The sequence below is a fragment of the Acipenser ruthenus genome, chromosome 55, assembly GCF_902713425.1.
Source record: "Acipenser ruthenus chromosome 55, fAciRut3.2 maternal haplotype, whole genome shotgun sequence".
In the NCBI taxonomy this organism is placed as follows: Eukaryota; Metazoa; Chordata; class Actinopteri; order Acipenseriformes; family Acipenseridae; genus Acipenser; species Acipenser ruthenus.
This window is the reverse complement of record NC_081243.1, coordinates 1933811-1953430: the sequence shown is the minus strand read 5'-3', so window position 1 is coordinate 1953430 and position 19620 is coordinate 1933811. Positions and strand designations below refer to the sequence as shown.

General features: G+C 38.5%; 1 protein-coding gene across 2 annotated transcripts; it reads right to left on the bottom strand.

The window, feature by feature from the left end:
- Positions 1–6225: 6225 nt before the first annotated feature.
- Positions 6226–12936, bottom strand: LOC117401683 (natterin-3-like). Of its 2 annotated transcripts, XM_059017186.1 has the most exons (4): positions 12903–12936; positions 11618–11674; positions 10573–10864; positions 6226–8937 (listed from the first exon to the last, which is right to left on the bottom strand). In XM_059017186.1, exons 3-4 carry the CDS (start codon positions 10853–10855, stop codon positions 7892–7894), a joined length of 1329 nt encoding a protein of 442 aa, XP_058873169.1. In that variant the 5' UTR covers positions 10856–10864; positions 11618–11674; positions 12903–12936; the 3' UTR covers positions 6226–7891. The 2 variants fall into 2 exon arrangements, with proteins under 2 accessions (XP_058873169.1, XP_033858368.3); XM_034002477.3 differs by lacking the exon at positions 12903–12936 and having other exon boundaries at positions 11618–11864.
- Positions 12937–19620: the final 6684 nt, after the last annotated feature.

The following is a 19620-nucleotide window of genomic DNA, read 5'->3' as shown; positions in this document are numbered from 1 at the left end:
TTGGCAGGCCTCTGAATGAAGGGCTTTTCTCTTGTATCATGCACTTGCTGATACAAGAGAAAGAAATTCTGGAATCCACTTTTCCTGTTAGTTTATGGTACTTTAGAGAAAATGTGAAACTGTATAATGTGGATTTATTAGAATTAGCATTAAAAACGTTTGTCATTGAATTTTAGAGGCTATACGGAATTGAACACATGTGTAATGTTCACTAGTTAATGATGTTTTGTACTCATTCCAAGTGGTTCAAATCCTCAAATCCTGTGTTCAAGTCTGTATTGAGGGGCTTTTCTGAGTTTAGAAGCTGCTCTTCGTCTTATTGCCTGCCATAGACACAATGTAGGATCTTTATCGAAAAAGAGAGTGAGAGCCATCTAGTCACCTGTCACTTTGGAATCTGTGTATTTTTCTAGCAATACACGGACGTGCACTTCTTAATAACACAATCTGTGGCAGGCAACTGAAACTGCTCCAGAACTCGGTCAAGGTACCTTGACAGACGTATCAGAAAATAAACTCAAATAACAATAAGAACCACCCAGAATGATTGCAAACATCAGAAAGAGTCAAAGGGACAGCTACAGCATGTAATAAAATTGATTTGAAAACACTGATTAGCACTTTACATATTAGCACTTTTTAAGTTTCAATAGCAATAGTTGTATATATTATGTTACACAGTGACACTAAGACCAATAACAAAGCCGACCCTCTCTGATAGGAGGTGAAGTTCTATGATTGTATCGCGTCATTTAAGCAGAATTTTATGTTTGCACTGTCACAGACGGTTCGGGCACGTTCCTTTTGTGCTGTAAGTCATTAGATCCTTTTGCATGGAAGTCCTCGGTTGCAAAGGTGTGCGGTTCTTTGATGGACCCAGATTCAGTTAAAATGTGTTTGCCCACTGATGATGGGAATGAGAATGTAGAGATGGGAGCCCAGCTAACAAGACTGAAGTTTTTGCAGGTATCAGGCTTTTAAAGACTGTCACCCACACCTGTGAGCAGAAACTGACCCAAGACCGTCACAGCTACTGGAAGCAGGCTGATCTTTGGGAAACAAATTGAACATTTGTGAAACTGCAACACATATTGTAATGACTAATGTGTTTTAGAAAATATAAAGCCATTAGAAAATATTATTAGCAGATCTGTGTAAGGCCTGTGAGAAGGAGTTCATTGCAATGAAGGTCAGACTGACCTGCTGAAAGTTCCAAACCTCCCTTATCAGAGCCTCAAAACATTCTGATCCAGTGAAAGCAGAATGGCAGAATCTATGGAGCACAGTTAATATGCTAGAAGCAATCGAACTAGGTTTGATTATAGCAAGTAAATGCAAAAGTATTTAAATAAAAAATAAACTTATATAATAACATTAAGTAAATGTATGAGCAGTCCTAAGTTTAAATATTAACCCTTTGCGGTCCATTTATTAATCGCGCGTCAGGCACGTCAGGTCTAATTAATTTTCACACGCGCAGTTAATTTTAGACGCGCTGTTTAAAAGTATTTTTTTCCACAGTCAAACGGGTTTAAATGGCCCTGCATATCAACAAAGCACTCACTAGGCATCTCCAGCCCCGCCCCACCCTTTCGTTCGCTATCGCTTTCAGCTATGTAAGAAATAAATAATAATAAAAATAATAGTCGTACATACCGATCGATCATCTCCTGATCACTCGTTTTATCACCATACTCCTCAATAATGCAATCCAAGTCATTATTTTATTACTATAACATCTCAAAAAAGCTCTGCAAATGTCCGTGTTCTCTGTGCGCTGATGCACTGATCAGCCAGCTTGTTTACTACGACCGCCCCGTTATCTGACACCAGGCCATGTATGACTAATCATGAGATACGCCTTTTATTTAAAATTTTTTTTTTTGACTTGTCTCTGCTCCTGTCGCTCCCACTCGGCAATTGAATGGTTTTCTCGGCTTTTTCTGGAGAAAAAACGACTAGAAACCCGTTTTTTGCGTTGCTATAATGATGTCGGACCCAGTCCGACAAAGGACCTGTGAGGAATAATTGCAATGTCAGACCCAGTCCGACAATGGACCACAAAGGGTTAATATTAATACTACAAAATTAACCTCTTGCCTTCTTTGTATATCAATGAAGGAAAATTGAAGTAAAGCAGTGTTGAAGATGACTCATTGGTTTTGGCCGATAAAGCGGGGATGTTTTGATGGTCAGTGATTTTAAAAGCCAAGATCATCTCTATAATGAGCGATCTCGTTAATATTAACGAACGAAATACCTTTCGGATAACAGAAGATAGGAGTTTATCTTACAATAATCATTTTCTATATATAACAGAAATTAATTAGAACCTGGCAGGAAGAGATGTGAACGGAAAGAGTAGGACGCGTTAATTTGTTAAGTTAGATATTGGTTTGAAATAATGTGTATTGAAAAATGCTTACGATAGTGTTTCATATTAACCAACCCTAAAATTGGCAAAAAGTAGAGGTTGTCTTAAAACCTGCTTTAACTGGATTTTGTATGAACAGAGAAGGTGGTCAGACTTAGTTCAATCACTATAACACTATGGCATTCTAATATATTAATGCCAGCCTGTATTTAGATATAAATAACTGGACCTTCCCTTACAATCTTGAAAGATTTATCAATGGAGTGAAATAATATTACAATTTCTATGAGTAACTGTACTGAAATAACTTAATTAGAAATACATATTATAATGCCATTTAAAGTTAAACTAGTGAACACAGTAAAAGTTATTATAACAGAAGCATGGCGTTGACAATATTGTAAATATACTATTAAGACACATTTGAAATAGTGTTTATTTAATTAAATCAATTTAAGAATTATTTCAGTTTCTCCAGCTAGGTAGAGGGTCTTTTGGATATTACAATATCAATTAAACCAATATTTGAAATGTCTAAAAGACTTTTTGTTTGGTTGAACATTATCAATTAAACCAAATAATACACCTGTTTAGTTTATATTAAGATTTTACTGCAGTAATAAACAGAGATACTTATTTACAGGGAAATGGAAGGATTCAAAAGTGAAAGAATTAAACGTTTGTCTCAGACACACAGTAGAATTCTGGAAGGGCATCAGACCTTCAAAAAAATAAGGCACCTCAAAGCAGGATTCGGTGTTGGTTCTTAAAAGCGGGATTTGCCAACCTTGAATGATAATTAACGGAAGACAGGAGTATGTGTCTCACTATATTATAAGAAAATAATGAGAGTTTAGTTATAAAAATTAGGATGTAAGTGGTTTTTGGTATTATCTGAAGATACCGGTCCAGGTGTCTCTTGAATTGGCCAAAACATTACTTAATGTGGTGAATTTGGAAAAGTGCTTACAGTGGAATTTCATTTTAATTAAAACACTAGCCTTGGCAAGTAAACAGAGTGTCTAAAACTTGCTTGTGGAGGCAAACTTTTAGAAAAAGAGAGAGAGGTGAAGCTTGGTCCTAGAATGGTACCAGTTAATACAAGGCTATTATATTTAACATGTTTTATTATATCTTGAATTTAAATGAAAATAACTGGACTTGACACTGTATGCTTAGTGGTCTTATTCAAAGGCTTTTGATAAACTTCTACACTCTTTGTCAAAAACTTTGTTAACACACATTTGTATATGAAGTTAAACTGGGCCATTGACAACACACTGAAAAGGTAACATAATATGCGGCCAGGAGGGACATATATTTTTGACTCAGCTTAATATAATCAAATAGAGCTGGTGTTACATATTAAAAACATCTCTCATATATACACAAATACTTGTAATATATTACAGCAAGGATTCTGTGAACGTTGGTCCACCTGACTTTTTAGAAAAAGGAGGAGTTGGAAAAAGAGAGCGATGAAATAATGTTCCAGTATTTTTTGGCAAGAAGTTATATCCAATCAGTTTTGAAAAAAGAGGCCCAGTGATGATTAGATTTACTTGGGACTCCTGATGTATTCAATGGAGGGAAAAATCTATAAAAACCAAACTAAAACCCCAGTCAAGTATCGCGCGACTTGCTAACTGCAAGCTGATGTGATCCATGCTCTGAGGATCTCTGAAAAACTGATTGCTGTTTGGTGGTATTCACAAGTCTCTGCCTTTTGAAGACAGCTCTTATTTTTCAATATATCCTACACTACACTTCCATATACTGGAAGGTAAGCATATATTTGAATTTAATATATCTTTTATATTGATGCATTGCTATAAGGTATAGAAATTATGTTTTAGTCTTAAGAGAGTGATATATATTGAATGTTCTAGAATTTAGCGGTGGGCGTTTTTAGCTTTTTGCATTTTATAGCCTAAGAGCTAAATATATGATAACCATATCTGTATTACTACATTGAAGTATTAATGCTGTTAAACCTGTAAAGAAGCCTGGACTGCTTATTACTTGGGATTCACGGTGGTCTGCGCAACCAACCAATCCAATTTTTAAAGCATTTAATAAACCGAAAAGAGCACAACTACTGCTCTGATTCGTCAAATCTTCAAATTAAATGAGTCTGTGTGATTTTCTTTATTATTAAAAGTCATCTTGATACGTTGCAAACCCAGTGCATGAACAAAACCACTACAGAAGTTTAAAACATCTCTGTCCTCCTTGAACGTCTCCCCTGAGTTTAAGAGTGGGCTCAGAGCATATATATATATATATATATATATATATATATATATATATATATATATATATATATATATATAAAAAGAGTATGTGCGAGAATTCTGACATATCATTAAAAAACTGCTTTTTAAGCAGAAGTGCAAGATGTATGTTTGGTTTCAACGATAGACTTGTGGTTTTACAATAGAAACGAGGAAACAGTCATTAAAGCAGTAACACGGAAACAAAGACGGGACCCGAGGTCATACCAGTTCATCTTGGCCGTGTTAAATCAGCTCGCTTATCTCGTCACGTGTGGGTGTAATGTGTGTACGTGCAGAGTTGCATGGTTCAAAAGTCTGGGCTTTTTAAGCAGTATATCTGAAAAGCCTTACATTAAACAGGAAAACCACACAGCGTTCAGAGACAGACAATGACCTCACACTTCTTTACCATTTAAAGGGGCACATACAATTATTACAATTTATATAAAACCTTACACAGGGCTAGAATGAAGTTGTTGTCTGTTCAATTTTCCAAGATCAGCGGTTGACTTGCTGTAAGCTGGACTGTGCCCCTGGTCAGACAACCCAGTCTCGCTCAGTAGTCTATTGGAGATCGCTTGCTGTAAATTTGACCAGTGCCAGCAGGCGAAATCAGTTAATTAATTTACTGGTTCAATATTTGTCTGCCTTTCCTCTTTCTTGAATGGTGATCTAGTTGGTCAAGTTTCTCTTATTTAAGTTTCTCACAATTTTAACCAAATTCTGGGGTGTTATGGTTTAATATTCCTGTGAGCTCTTGGCTATGCTGTTGTTTGTGATCAAATAATTATTCTCATGCAACATTCGACCTTGACAACCAGGTGCAGCCAGGCTCGGCTATATCTTATTTATTCAGGACCCCGCCCCAAGCTAATGAACTTGGGAGAGGCTATCTCCCCCAATACTTATCTGTGTTTCTATGGTGACCAGGGGCCCATTTCTTTCCAAACTATAATGTTACACAATTCTCGACTCCTTTATATTTCCAGCTGCTAGACAATTATTTGTAATCACATTTTTATTATACCAAATGCAAGAAATGCATAACAATAAGGAACAAAGAAGCTGTCCAATACTGATCTTAATCTAAAATAGTACAATAATGTATCAGTCAATCAATCTTGATTTGATATAGCGCCCTTCACAATAAACTGTCGCAAGGTGATTCACAGGTACAACATAACAGTAATTATTGATACTATACAAGCAATAGCAAACATTAAAACATAAATCAATTCAAATGCAATACAACACAGGGTAAAAACATTACTTGATATTAAGATGTGAATGATAATATTAAAAAATCGAGTACCTCTGCACGTTTAAATCTCAAATTCAAGCCTCGTACATTAAAAAATACCACAGAGAACTTAGCCATTGTCATAAAAACACAGTATGATATAGATAAGAAAGCATTGAAAAATCCACTCAACAGTGCCATACCAAAATTAAGTACAAGCAAGATTACAGTAATCAGTACAAAAACACAGAAGGCAATTAGAACTCCCAAAGGTACAAGAACAGAGTAAAGAGCCCACGATATGTCCCTCCCCACCATCCCCCCATCCCCTCAACCCCAGGGATCTCCCCTCCCTTAGTTAATACAAGGTTTAGCAAAGGAGTGATAATAATAGCAACAACAGAACTGGCTTTAGAGTAAAGAGAAGAACATTGAGGATCCCCCCTTCCTGCTCTTAACACCTGTGACATGCACACAGCGATGCCTAACATTAAACATCCCTTACCCCCTAATAATAAGGATCAGCACTTAACGGTCCCCATTGAAATACACAGCTCCGCAGGCTGTAGAGTGGCACAGAGATCAAGCGTAACAGTTACTCATCTGCGATTGAGTCCTCTTGAAAGAGGGTAGGATGAAAGATGAGTGCTCTCCTGCAAGGTAGTGGCCCTGGGCTGGTCAAACGTGTTAGGAATTTCTCTACTTCAACAGGAGACCCAAATGCAAGTTTTTTCCCCTCATAAGAATCCTTATTGCCAGTTAGATTAGGAAAGCGACCAGCTTAGCTCTGACCTGTGTGAAGGCCTTCCTCTTGATAGCTGTAGCGGGGTAATAAACCACAAAGAAATCTGGATGCGATGACCCTCCACTTGTATAGGCTGCAAATTCCGATATCCCTGCAGAATAGCTTGGCGATCCAAATAGCGAAGTAACTTAAATATTAGAGTACGTAGTTTGTTTAGAGCCATGTGTTGAGCCATTAAACCCGCGGTGTGCTCTGTCTATATCAATCGGGATCGCTGAAGATGATGAGGGGAGAGCAAGGCTGGGGATCCACAGAGGTACTGGATGGGACTGCTCCCCTCTTGCCCCTCTGGTAGATTAACCACACTCACGTTGCAGTATCTTGATCGTTCTTCCCAATCATTAAGTTTGTCTTGGAATGCCTCCACACGGTCAAGGCAATGGTATCCTTTTTCACCTGCCTAATGTCGCCTTTAAGGGTGTCCATCTTTGCAGTAACTTTCTCCACTGCTTTTCTGTGTGCATCGAGGTCTGCTCTCATGGAACGAAGGAGCACACCATTATCTTGCATTGCCTCCCTAACAGTCCCTAAAGCCTCGGCTAGCATGTCCTTCACCAGGTCGCAGAAAGTGTCACCCTGCGTCTCGATGGCTCGCTCGATCACTGCCATAATCTCGTCTGGCGGTGAAGATTTTTTTGAAGTGTTTCCCTTTGGGAGTTGCTTGGAGGGAAGCTGTGGAACTTTTACTAGACGCCATCAGACCAACGGGGGACGAACAAAAACAGGAACATTTTGTAAAATAAGTATGATATAAATAAAATAGCAGGGGTGTTAGCAGTAGGTTTAGTGAAGTGCAGCCATCTCGCTGGAGTGTCACCAGAACTCCCGCAAAGTTTAACCTTTTAACTACTCTTATGGTCCTACAATATTATAAATTTACCATAGTTTACTATGTTTTTTAGTTCTTTATTTTATTTTTTTAAAATATGTTTTACCATACCTCTCTGGGCTTTACAATGCTTACCTATGATTTCACTGTGCTTTATTACACTGCTGTGCTTTTACTGTGGGAAACATTTCTAAGGGTAGTTTTTAATTTCTCATATTTCTTTCTAGTCCCCGTACCTTTATGAATCTGCCTAACATTATTACTAATCTTGATTTTATTATGCTAAGAATCTTTCAGCTCTTTGCTTTTTATTAAGCTACTAAAAAAAAAGTTGATTAGCCGTTCTGATAACTCAGACGTGTCCGCTTCACTCTACCACAGCTTTCACATCCAAGATCTGCACTGCTCTGTACACTCCAGAGATGCTTGTGTGACGAGTGTCGGAGTGGCTGTAGGTTCTGCTCAGCCTGGCTGTGAAGGGAATGTCTACAGTAACCCTTACACCTTCAAACTGCACTGTACTCGTATTCCTGGGTGCTACAGTGACTTCAAATCGGACCTCCTGCTTCTCAGATTCAGACAGGGTGGTACCTTGGCTGCACCGAAAATATTTTTTTTCCTGAGTCAAATTGACCACCTCGCCGCAGATGACAGGGACCTGGGCTGTTATAGTGGTGGTGACACCAGCCTGGATTGGGCGTTTGATATCCCACAACCTGTGTCCCTGGAAAGAAAGCTGGACTATCTTCAATATGTGCTGATCCTCGTTATTGACAATATTGCACGACTGTATCCCCTTTTCCGGGTTCCGCGTCAATTTCTTCTCTTCTAATCGGAAATGGACGTCGGAAATCTCCTGAGAGTAAAGTGTGTTGACGATGCTGAGGACTTCATAGGTCAAATTGTAACAGTACTCTTTGCCATCGCAGGGCAGGAAAAACGCATTAAACTTGGGAACTACCTTTCCTAACCCATATTTATTCCTGCCTACAAACACGTTCCCCTCTGGGTTTGTTTTAACAGCATTATTGGGCACAGAACCGAAGGTCCCAGCTCGCCACTCCAGAGGTTCGAAATTGTCTTCGTTCACCAGGAGTTTAAAATCCAGGGAGTGCTCCTCCTTGTCGCTGATAGGGTAATGGCAGTAAGAGCCTTTAGAGGGGGTGTAAAAACCGCCGCAGCTCCTGAATCTGGCCACATAGTCAGTTCGAGAGTATTTACTGTTGTAGATGGAGACTGCATCTTTAGGGAGCGTGCCGCTCCACTGGACCCACTTTAGATTCACATTGTCGGGGTAATAGGGGGACTGTGCTGGGTTGGTGCTGTCTGGTTCTGCTGTACTGGGAGGTGGTATTGTCAGGGCTTCCAAATAAAGAGATGGCACTCCTGCCTGGGGCTTTGAAACAGTCACACCTGAAGATAGAGAAGGAAAATTACAAGATGTAGTGTAATCAGCAACGATTCAGACAGTTCTATAGTTTTATAAATTATACAGCCGTGGCACCAACAGTGACTCAGACAGCTCTCATTAGTTGCATATTATATATTGTGAGAGACTGTAATTTGGATCATCAATGCTTGACCATCGACATACTGTATGTGGTACTCTTGAATGAATATATTGATAAATGTTCTAAAAGGATTCTGAACTATATGGTAATATATAGTGGGACAAAATATACTACTCTTTTATATGCAAAATATACTACTCTTTTATATGCAAAATATACTACTCTTTTATATGTTGTAGCACAGCGGGGAGGGGGTTGAAATCCGCAGTAAAATGTGTAGTTTTGTTAATTGGGGAAGGGTTTTGTTAATTGTTTTATTATTAATTATCCCCTGCACCTGGTAGCCATTGTTAAATTAGAACCAGGTGCAGGGTATTTAAGAGGCAGTCAGTTTGCTCAGGGCTGCTGTGTGGAGAGCCCGCTTGGTTGTGTGTACAAGTGTAGGAAGAAGAAAGGTAGAGTAAACCTGTGTGGTTTGTTTTGTATCGGTAAGCAGCTTAGCTGCCCGATGGTCAGTCAGGGACTGTACTCTGTTTAGTTAGTACTCCTTTGAGGAGTTAGGCTTTTGTTTGTTTGTTTGGGGTGCTTATGAATAAATATACAGGCCCTGTCCTGTTTAAATAACATCTGTGGTCCAGTAAAAGTTTATTTTTCATACAAGAAGGTCCCGAATTGTAGCAAGGCACCCCCACTTTGTTACAATGTATAAATATATACATGCTTTGCATTGCACTCTATGGGCAGAGTTTTAAAAGGTCGTAAATGATAACTCCAGTGATAATAAAGAAATTGGTATGTAGCATTGATTTTGGCATTTTCAAACGGTCGTTATGCCTATTTCGTTATTTAATAATCGTCCTAATGTGATTTCCGAAATTATGTTAATATCTTAACGAGAAGGGCTTCTTGCGACTATTTCTTTTGTTTGCGTGGGAATTTAAAAGAAAATCTGTGTTAATTGTCATAATTTATCAGGAGTTAATTTGCACTTGGAAAAGAAGGGCTTTAATTAACGAAAGAATGTGATCGAGATTTATCCCGGAGGCGAGCAAAGAGTACCAGAGAAAATGCAGGATTAGAGGAATTCACCAAATAATTAATTATAAACAAATTGTGTATTGGGTAGGGAGTTCTATCAGTTTTAAAAGCTTAATTAATATATAATGACGTGTTACATGTATAATATAGCTAACAAATACAAACACAAATGTATTTATTTATTTATTTATTTATTTGTTTAGTTGCTGCTCGCTAGCTGTAGGCTGGTAATTTACAAAACAGCGAATTATGCTTTCATTCATTTTTTGATCTCGATAGCATGCATTTTGAGACAGGAAGTGATGTAGATGACCTGCGAATAACGAGAAATGCTTTCATTAACTTCCTCATCGATTCAATTTCAAAGCATTAACGGATTGGTTTAATTAACGCATTTTGTTTGAAAATTACTTGCTACTAAAGCTCTCGTTACTGTACCACGCGTTCGATACAATAACACTGGTTTTTGAAAATCCTGCCCTATGTGTTTTGTACTTACAGCTTTGGCCAGCTACTTTGTTCAGTTTTTCGAGCAGATCTTTTCTGTTGATGCGATTCAGCACCTGCATAGTGACCTGGACAGCATAGCGCTCCGTGTAGTGATCGATCAGCAAGCTGACCAGATCAATGGGATAGACGGCTTTCTCCAGCCGACCACGGGGGATGTGTGTGTACCCTGCCTCCAGCTCCACATCTTCCAGTTTCTTCTTGAATCGTTTGAGATCCTCTTCCAGCAGCTCTAGGAGCGCTGATTCCAGCGCGTCACAAAGACTTGTAGACATGCTGAGCACCTAGAAAAGCAAAGAGACTGGAAATGAGAACTCCGAGAAATCAAAGTGAGCATGTCAGTTACATACATACCCTGCTGAAAGATTCATAGTCGGAATAAAATATTTAAAAAGATGCGTCCTAGTATATTGCAATATATTTTAAAATATACAAATTATAGTTATTTTAAGATATACATATACTGATAAATATTTAAAAATGTATCCAAAACATTATTATAAATACATTTGTCAATATAACGGGTGGAAATAAAGCTCATATTGCATAGCAGTTTCACCCATTCCAGGTTTTAATACAAGCTTGATTAGCCATAGTGTGTATCGTTAACAAGCTCAGGTGTGTCGTATTTAACTCGTAGTAAAATGGATCGAACTGCTATGGAATGGGAGCCTCATTTCCATCCCTGTACCATATAGTATAAAGTTTTTGGACATGATTTTGTCAGATAAATACATTGTTTTTTTTTCATATTTCTTTCTATCTATCTATATATATATATATATATATGACAATATACCTATATACATACATTTTGTAATATATTTTTCCAAAAATGAAAATGTAATTGGCAAAAGATATACACTAAATATTGAATATAATTTTAGTATCACTGTGGAAAATGTACTCATTCCAATTTACTAAAACTTCTATGTATACTATGCAGATTTAAGTATACAGTAGCTCTCTGAATAATTTTCCTGGGTCACTGTATCTAGTCAAAAGCTGCTCACTTTGAAGAAAAAAAAAGGACTTACCGTTTGAGGAAAGACACACTAATGAGTTGTCCAGTAGTTCTGATCACTGCTGCTGACCTTTAGAACAATAAAGCAATTAAAGCACACTTCAACCCTTAACACACCTGTATTCCAGTAAAGCAGTAGAAAGATTTCCTGAAAGTGACTGCACCCAGAATATCATCCAATAGGACCTTATCATTATTCAGAAGGCTGTGTTAAGGTGCTTTCATATTATTAGGCTTCCAAGCTGGCCTGGGAAGCCTATTGTTATTGTAAAGATTAATTATTAGTATTTTTTTATTGTTATTATTTAGGCTTCCAGGCCCTAGGGCTGGGAAACATTTTGTTATTATTGGGATTATTCTTATTATTCATTCTGCAAAAAGTTGCTTGAAAACTGACGAAATGGGAAGTTGGTAGATATGTCATAGGTCATATGTTGTAGGTCACATGGTTTGGCCACCATATTGGATTGAAAAAAAAAACAATTTTGCCGAAATGTAAAAATTCGTCTTTTGAAAACCACTTAGTGCTGAAAGTTGGTATAGTTGTTGAGGGATAGTCCAAGATTAACTGGTGTTCGTAAGAAGATGATAGGTTGTGTGGTATTAAAACGTTTTTTTTTTTTTTAATATAGAAGACACAAATGAACCCAGATATACTCGTCTTTGACCTCGCCAAAATGCAAAACTAGCTTATAACTCCTTAGAGAGTGCAGGTAGGGTCATAGTTACTATGGAACACAGATAGGATCAAGAATGCCTTGGAAGCCGTCAAGTTGCTTGCAACTTCTACCAATCAACCTTAGATGACTGCTAAAAAAATAACCAATTGTTTTCAAAGCAAAAACAGTGACAATTAATGCAGGGGGTCAAAATAAACCAGCGATCGACGCAATCCACCGCCTAATACTATATTTGCACCGGCTACTTTATTAAAAAAATATTATTTTCGGTTATCATTCAGTCCATTTTTTGTCGTATTATTGTACTGTAAGGTGATATAGTACATAATAGCTATACACATGCATAAAAAAGGGGGTGTGACAGGCTGGCTGCAGGGAGGAACTCAGACCAGAGAGAGAGAAACACACACAGACAGACGGTGGTGATGAGAAGCTGAGTGCAAATGGTAGCACTCAGCGTTTATTAACAAAATAAAAGGTTTAAACAGAACACAAAAACAGGCCACGGCACTCTACACCAAAATAAAATAGACAAACAAAACGTACTAAACAGTAAACAGACTGACAAACGAAACACGGTGAGTGAGACAATTTTCTTATTCTTATTAGTCTTTTTACCTCCTTCTCCACACTCGTTCTCCACTCACCGAACACCCAACCCCAAGTGAAAGAAACGTGCATCTATATATACTGTTGTGCTGGGATTCAATTACTAATTAATTATTCACTTGAATCCCAGCACGTGAATTAATTCTGTGCAACCCCGTGCTCACATATTACATTTAACCAGCACGTGAAGTGATTTGTGCCCTCCTCGTGCCTAAATACAAATCTACATTTTTAAATACACGTGAAGCACAGACCCGTTTATATCCCGTGTACCAATGACTATACACCAACATTTACACACGCAACACGCAACACATAACACACACATGCACACAGGGGCGGGGCACATTGCCACAGGGGGGTATTCATTTTATGTACCCAGGTGCTCAAGGGCGTAGGTTTGGTTTGAACATTGGTGGGGACACAATTTTGTAGGGGGGCGGAGTCACGGTCGCTAGTGGGGTTCGGGGGCATGCCCCCCCAGGAAGAATTTTTTTAGGAGACAGCTGTTAAATGGTAACTTCTGGTGGCTTGAAATGAATGCTGGACATGAATCGAGGACAATTTGATTGACATGAAGTTGGCTGGTATACACTTAAAACACTATGATAAAGTGTCCCTCCTGGAAGCTGGTTTGACATCCCTGCTGTAGAATTACTAATAACCTGAATTATAACCTATCCCAGCCTTACTGTAAGCTACCAATACCCCTGGCGCTACAAGCATGAGCACATGCATGCTCACGTGCTCTGCCTGCCTCTGCTCTTACCTGGGTGCATTGCTTCATTCAGCTGATAAAATAATAAATTGATGCATGCCATATAGAGAGAAAATATATGGCTATGCTAACTTTATTTGCTGAGTATCACTATACAGCATTAGCCTACTATTATATCACAATGTGCCTCAAACAATAATATATCTCAAAACTGAGTAACACTTTCACTGTTATAATCACTAAGCCATTACAGACCTCACCTGAGACCCTGTTGCTCCACCTGCCTCTGTACTGCTTTTACCAGGTTGCACTGCTTCACTCGCCTGATAAAATGATAAATTGATGCATGCTGTTTAGAGAGAAAGTATGACTCTGCTAACTTCATTAGTAAATTATTTTATCATTTGCTATGAGAATCAGTATCAATTGTGTTTATTACTTTAATAACATCTTCCTACTTACACTTTGACTTTTTGTAAAAAAAACTTCCTTATGTCCATCTTTCTTTTTTTGGTTGCTATTATGCTTTAGTCACCTAAAGCCAAATTGAAGTGATTAGCTAACGTTATTTGAATGACGATATCAAAACATGCTCACGCACACTCACACACACTCTCTCTCTCACACACACACACATAATGATTTAGCTGTGAAACATCTAGCTAGCCACCAAGGACGTTGGGTTAGCAGCTAGTAATGGGTCGCTAACGTAATAGGTAGGTAGGTCGGTAGGTTTATTCTCTCAAACTATGTTGCTGACGAGCTGACAATACCTTCAGCCCCGGCACCTGGCTTTCATTCAGTCAGTGGGTCACACTCATATCGGACTGACCGGCAAGCGGCAACATCAGATGAGCGTCTTTCCAGAGTCCAGCCTAAGCCAGCGGTTCTCAACCTTTTTTTTACTCACGCCGCACTGAAATTTATTTGTATATCTGTCGTCGTCGTCCCCCGCCCCCGTTTAATTTGACTTTTTAATATATATATATATATATATATATATATATATATATATATATATATATATATATATATATTTTATTACTGCCTATATAATATAGAGCGTTTATTTAGCCGCCTGGATAGTCACACTGTCCATTCAATCAAATACATATGTTCGTGTTCGCTTTTTACACACACGATACAAAAATATCAAGCAAGGAGTAAGTTAGTTACAAAGGGAAGAAGGAGGAGGATAGAAATGTGACAATGCATTAACCAACAAACACAAACATCGAATTAAACTGATTATATTTATTCTTATTTTTTAAAATAAATGTGAAGAGTTAACCCTTTGTGGAGCAGATAAAATGACTTGACAAAAGACGTTTCAGATTTATCAAAATTATTGGTAGGGACAATTCAACGGTCCCTTGACATTGGTAGGGACATGTCCCTACCGTCCCTAGCTAAATCTACGCCGGTGCAGGTGATTGTGAGAGATATTGCGGGTTCATTTATAGAGGCTGTATGCCTTTAAGAAGAAAGGCGTGATGGAATATCAGCTTTTGTGAGCTGAGATACAAATCCTTAAGTGCAGAGGTGCTGGATTATTACACTGCGGTTTCATGCAACAGTTATGATGACCAAACGTGTGCGAGTACTGGTGTGTAAAACATATGGTTAAAATGAACAGCTGCATTCAAAAAATATAGAACAGAGTAAAACAAAAAGACAAAATGCCCTGAAAACGTAACATAAAGACAATTTAAATGAAGCAAGAAGCTCTATAATTAAGATAAAACGGAAGTGAAACGGTTACGTGTTTTATTATTATACTCTATTTTTCCCCAGTCAAATCGTAGAGTGCCTAAATAAGCATGGTGATTTACCATAATAGAAAACAGAAATGAAAAAGAAAATGTAGAAAATAAAGCACAACCAGATAGTCAACGAAAGACACCCCATTATTCAAATAGTTAAGGTAAGGCAAGTTTATTTCTCCATTAAAAGTGTTCCTGGCTATAATATTCTGCCACCTAGCTGTACAGAATTTTGGGGAGAACCCTGTGTAATATATATATATATATATATATATATATATATATATATATATATATATATATATATGGTTACTATGGAACTTGGCCGTGACCTTGGCTGTGACCTCTGCCAAAGGTCAAATGCAAAACTTGCTTATAAATAATTTGAGAGTGCAGATATAGCCATGGTTACTATGGAACACAAACAGGATCCCACATATGCTCTATCAAAAAATGTCTGACCGTGACCTTTGACCTCTCCTTAAGGTCAAATGTAAAAGTGGCTTATAACTAGGGCTTCTGATTTTCGGTTTTAACTGATAAAACCTGATAAAACACCCTCGATACAAAAAAAAATGAAGTCGGTGGATAGCCAGTAAACACCGGGAAACACCGAAAAAAAACTGTGGAACTGGTTAATCAATTCACGTTTACTTTACCCTTTTTACATTAAAAACTACTACAAAAAATAATAACAAATACATTTCCCAGTGCTGCTGGGCAATGTCCCGCCTTCCTGACTTGTATCTGTCATTGATTCGTTCTGAATACTTCTAAACCCACCCCAACTACTGAGTGACAGCACATTCCTACATTTCTATTGGAGACTCCGCTTGTGAGATTTAAAATGATATTATAATCAGGATGGAGGGTTGTTAGCGGGACGTAAAGCTGTATTACAGTTAAATCCAGCAGAGCTGAACCAAGTGTGTGTAAAGTCCCGCACGATCCAGGACTTGCTTAAACTAGTAAGTATGCTAGAAATGGAGCTGCAGGAAATGAGACAGCAACAGGAGCTTGAGGAGCTGGCACACCCACAATTCATGGAAGCCAGCACCCTCAGCAGACTGAAAGGGAGATGGAAGATGGTCAAAACAGCTGGGTTCAGGTAGGCAGAAGCAGGGAAAAAAAGAAACTTCATCAAGAGAACGAAAGGAATAACATCCAGGACCCTATAAACAGTGCTGGCCAGGCAGCAAAAAGAAGGGAGGTCATGATTGTTGGGGACTCCATATTGAGAAACACAGCAAGATCAGTTTGCAGTCTGGATCCCCTTACTACAACAGCCATTTAAATCAAGGGAAGTAATATTAAAACTTTACAATGCATTAGTAAGACCTCATCTAGAATATTGAGTTGAATTCTGGTCACCTCGTTACAAAAAGGATATTGCTGCTCTAGAAAGAGTGCAAAGAAGAGCGACCAGAATTATCCCGGGTTTAAAAGGCATATCGTATGCAGATAGGCTAAAAGAATCTATTCAGTCTTGAACAAAGAAGACTACGCGGTGATCTGATTCAAACATTCAAAATCCTAAAAGGTATTGACAATGTCGACCCAGGGGACTTTTTCGACCTGAAAAAAGAAACAAGGACCAGAGGTCACAAATGGAGATTAGATAAAGGTGCATTCAGAACAGAAAATAGGAGACACTTTTTTACACAGAGAATTGTGAGGGTCTGGAACCAACTCCCCAGTAATGTTGTTGAAGCTGACACCCTGGGATCCTTCAAGAAGCTGCTTGATAAGGGATCAATAAGCTACTAACAACCAAACGAGCAAGATGGGCTGAATGGCCTCCTCTCGTTTGTAACCTTATTTTCTTAAAACAAGATGTTGAGGAAACAGGTCCTTGCAGGTGAACACATTTAACAATGTTTGTTACACCAGCTGGCTGCTTTGTACTGGCATTCTGTTAAGTCATTTACATCACCAACAAAAAGACAGATCTATGCCAGTAATATTAAACGTTTCTTGTTTTATGAAGTAAGTTGTTCTTTTGATTGTGTATATTCCTAAATGTTAGTCCTTTGGAACAATGCTAGATTGATTCAGAGATTCAGAGAGTATTCATCCAATGCAAATCAGGCTGTGCTCTTACAGGGTGAAATGTCAATTTAGTTTCCATGCCCATCTAATTCTTGCCCTCCCTTTTTATTTTAGAGTTCCCAGCTGCTTTACAGAGACTCAAAAAGTAGTGAGTGGTTCACTAACAGTGTTTAGCCCAGTCAGTCAGCAGAGGCAGAGTAGAATTTACAGTAGAGGAGTTATAGTTATAGTTCAATAACAGTAAACTGTATTCACTGTTGGGTTATGGATTGCACTGATATGAATAGGAATTCATGTGCATACAGAGTGAATATGGATTTGAGGGCAGCTTGCAAACAGAGAAGGAGAAGGATTATTACCACATGAAGTGCAGTGGTCACTTGTTTCTGTATTATAGCGTGTTGCCAAAATGTTTGTTAGGGTACACAAATGCCTGTTGATGGCAGCAATCTTTCAATTTTGCATATCTGTTATTTCATCTTTTGGATGAAGGACAGCTGACGCTCGATGGGCCAAACGGAAGGCTCTTGCGGGCCAGATTGGGTCAGCGGGCTGGCAATTGAATAACTGATTTAGGGTATAGTTAGCATACTGTGGTCCATTCTACCAGCCTCATCCCATTGTAGCTGCCCTATACTTGTGCTGCCATTGCCCCTCAGTGTAATACAGAACCACTGCAGTGCCACGCATTGAGCATTCAAAATCAGAGCCGTCAAGAATATGACAATTAGATCACAATGATGCTTCTCTCTGTGCAAAGTAGAAATTTTTAAATAAAAGCAAAATACTCACAGAAAAGTAGAGTCAGGAGTTTCGTCTTGGTCTCTCGAAGTTGAGCTGAAACTGAAGGTTTAGTGGGTTACTGTTAGTCTCACCGTATAGAGGAAGGAAGTGGTACATCTGACAGATTCACAGCTAAGCTATTGAAGCTGATATTTTCCGATGTTGCTATAACTTTTTTTGGGAAGATCGAGCAGAACGGAAGGAAGCGAGAGCGAGGGGGGAGGCGAATGAGGAACAAGGCTACCACCATCAAAAGTTAACAGCTAAGTCTATTTTTATTTAATTACTGTTTACTTATTTAATTGCCAAATGATTTGGCTTGTGTGCATAATCCACCTACTGCATCCATTGTGTGCATAATCCACCTACTGCATCCACTGTGTGCATAATCCACCTACTGCATCCACTGTGTGCATAATCCACCTACTGCATCCACTGTGTGCATAATCCACCTACTGCATCCACTGTGTGCATAATCCACCTACTGCATCCATTGTATCTGCAACACTTACCGTCTACCGAGCGAATGCATACAACATAAAACAATACATACTCCAAACAGTAGCCCTAAGCTAACACAAAGTATTAAAACAAGTTATAAATTAATACTATAGAGTAATAATAAACTACTATCACATTTTTACTGGTAAAGTAAGAGTAATTGCAACACTAGATCTCTCCCTTGGAAAACAAACCCAAATGTAATATAAAGGCCAACATGTAGTGCCAGGCTTGCAGAATGTGGACTTCTCTGGATAATCCTATCCAGGGGGAATACACCTGTGAATGATGCCAGCTGGTCTCTGACCTTGAGGCTAGGGTGGCAGGCCTTGAGGCAAGGGTGGCTGGACTGCACAGCATGATAGAAGTGGAAGATATTATAGAACAGCCCCCCAGGGGAAATTCAAAAAGGGCAGCAAAATGCGGACCTTGTTTTCCATCAACAGAATTACCTGAATCTTGAGTTATCAGAATTACCTGAAAGCTTGAGTTATCATGGGTTGATTGACAGGAATTCCCCCCACTCACTTACAAATAATCACTGAGACTGACATTCGCTCTAGCCTATCAAAAAACAGGAGTGGCAGCAAACACTGTTGCAGCAGCAAAGGTCATTCAAAATGATCTAGACAGCATTCAGAACTGGGCAGACACATGGCAAATGACATTTAATAGAGAAAAGTGTAAGGTACTGCACGCAGGCAATAAAAATGTGCATTATAAATATCATATGGGAGATACTGAAATTGAAGAAGGAATCTATGAAAAAGACCTAGGAGTTTATGTTGAAGCAGAAATTTCTTCGTCTAGACAATGTGGGGAAGCTATAAAAAAAGGCTAACAAGATGCTCGGATATATTGTGAGAAGTGTTGAATTTAAATCAAGGGAAGTAATGTTAAAACTTTACAATGT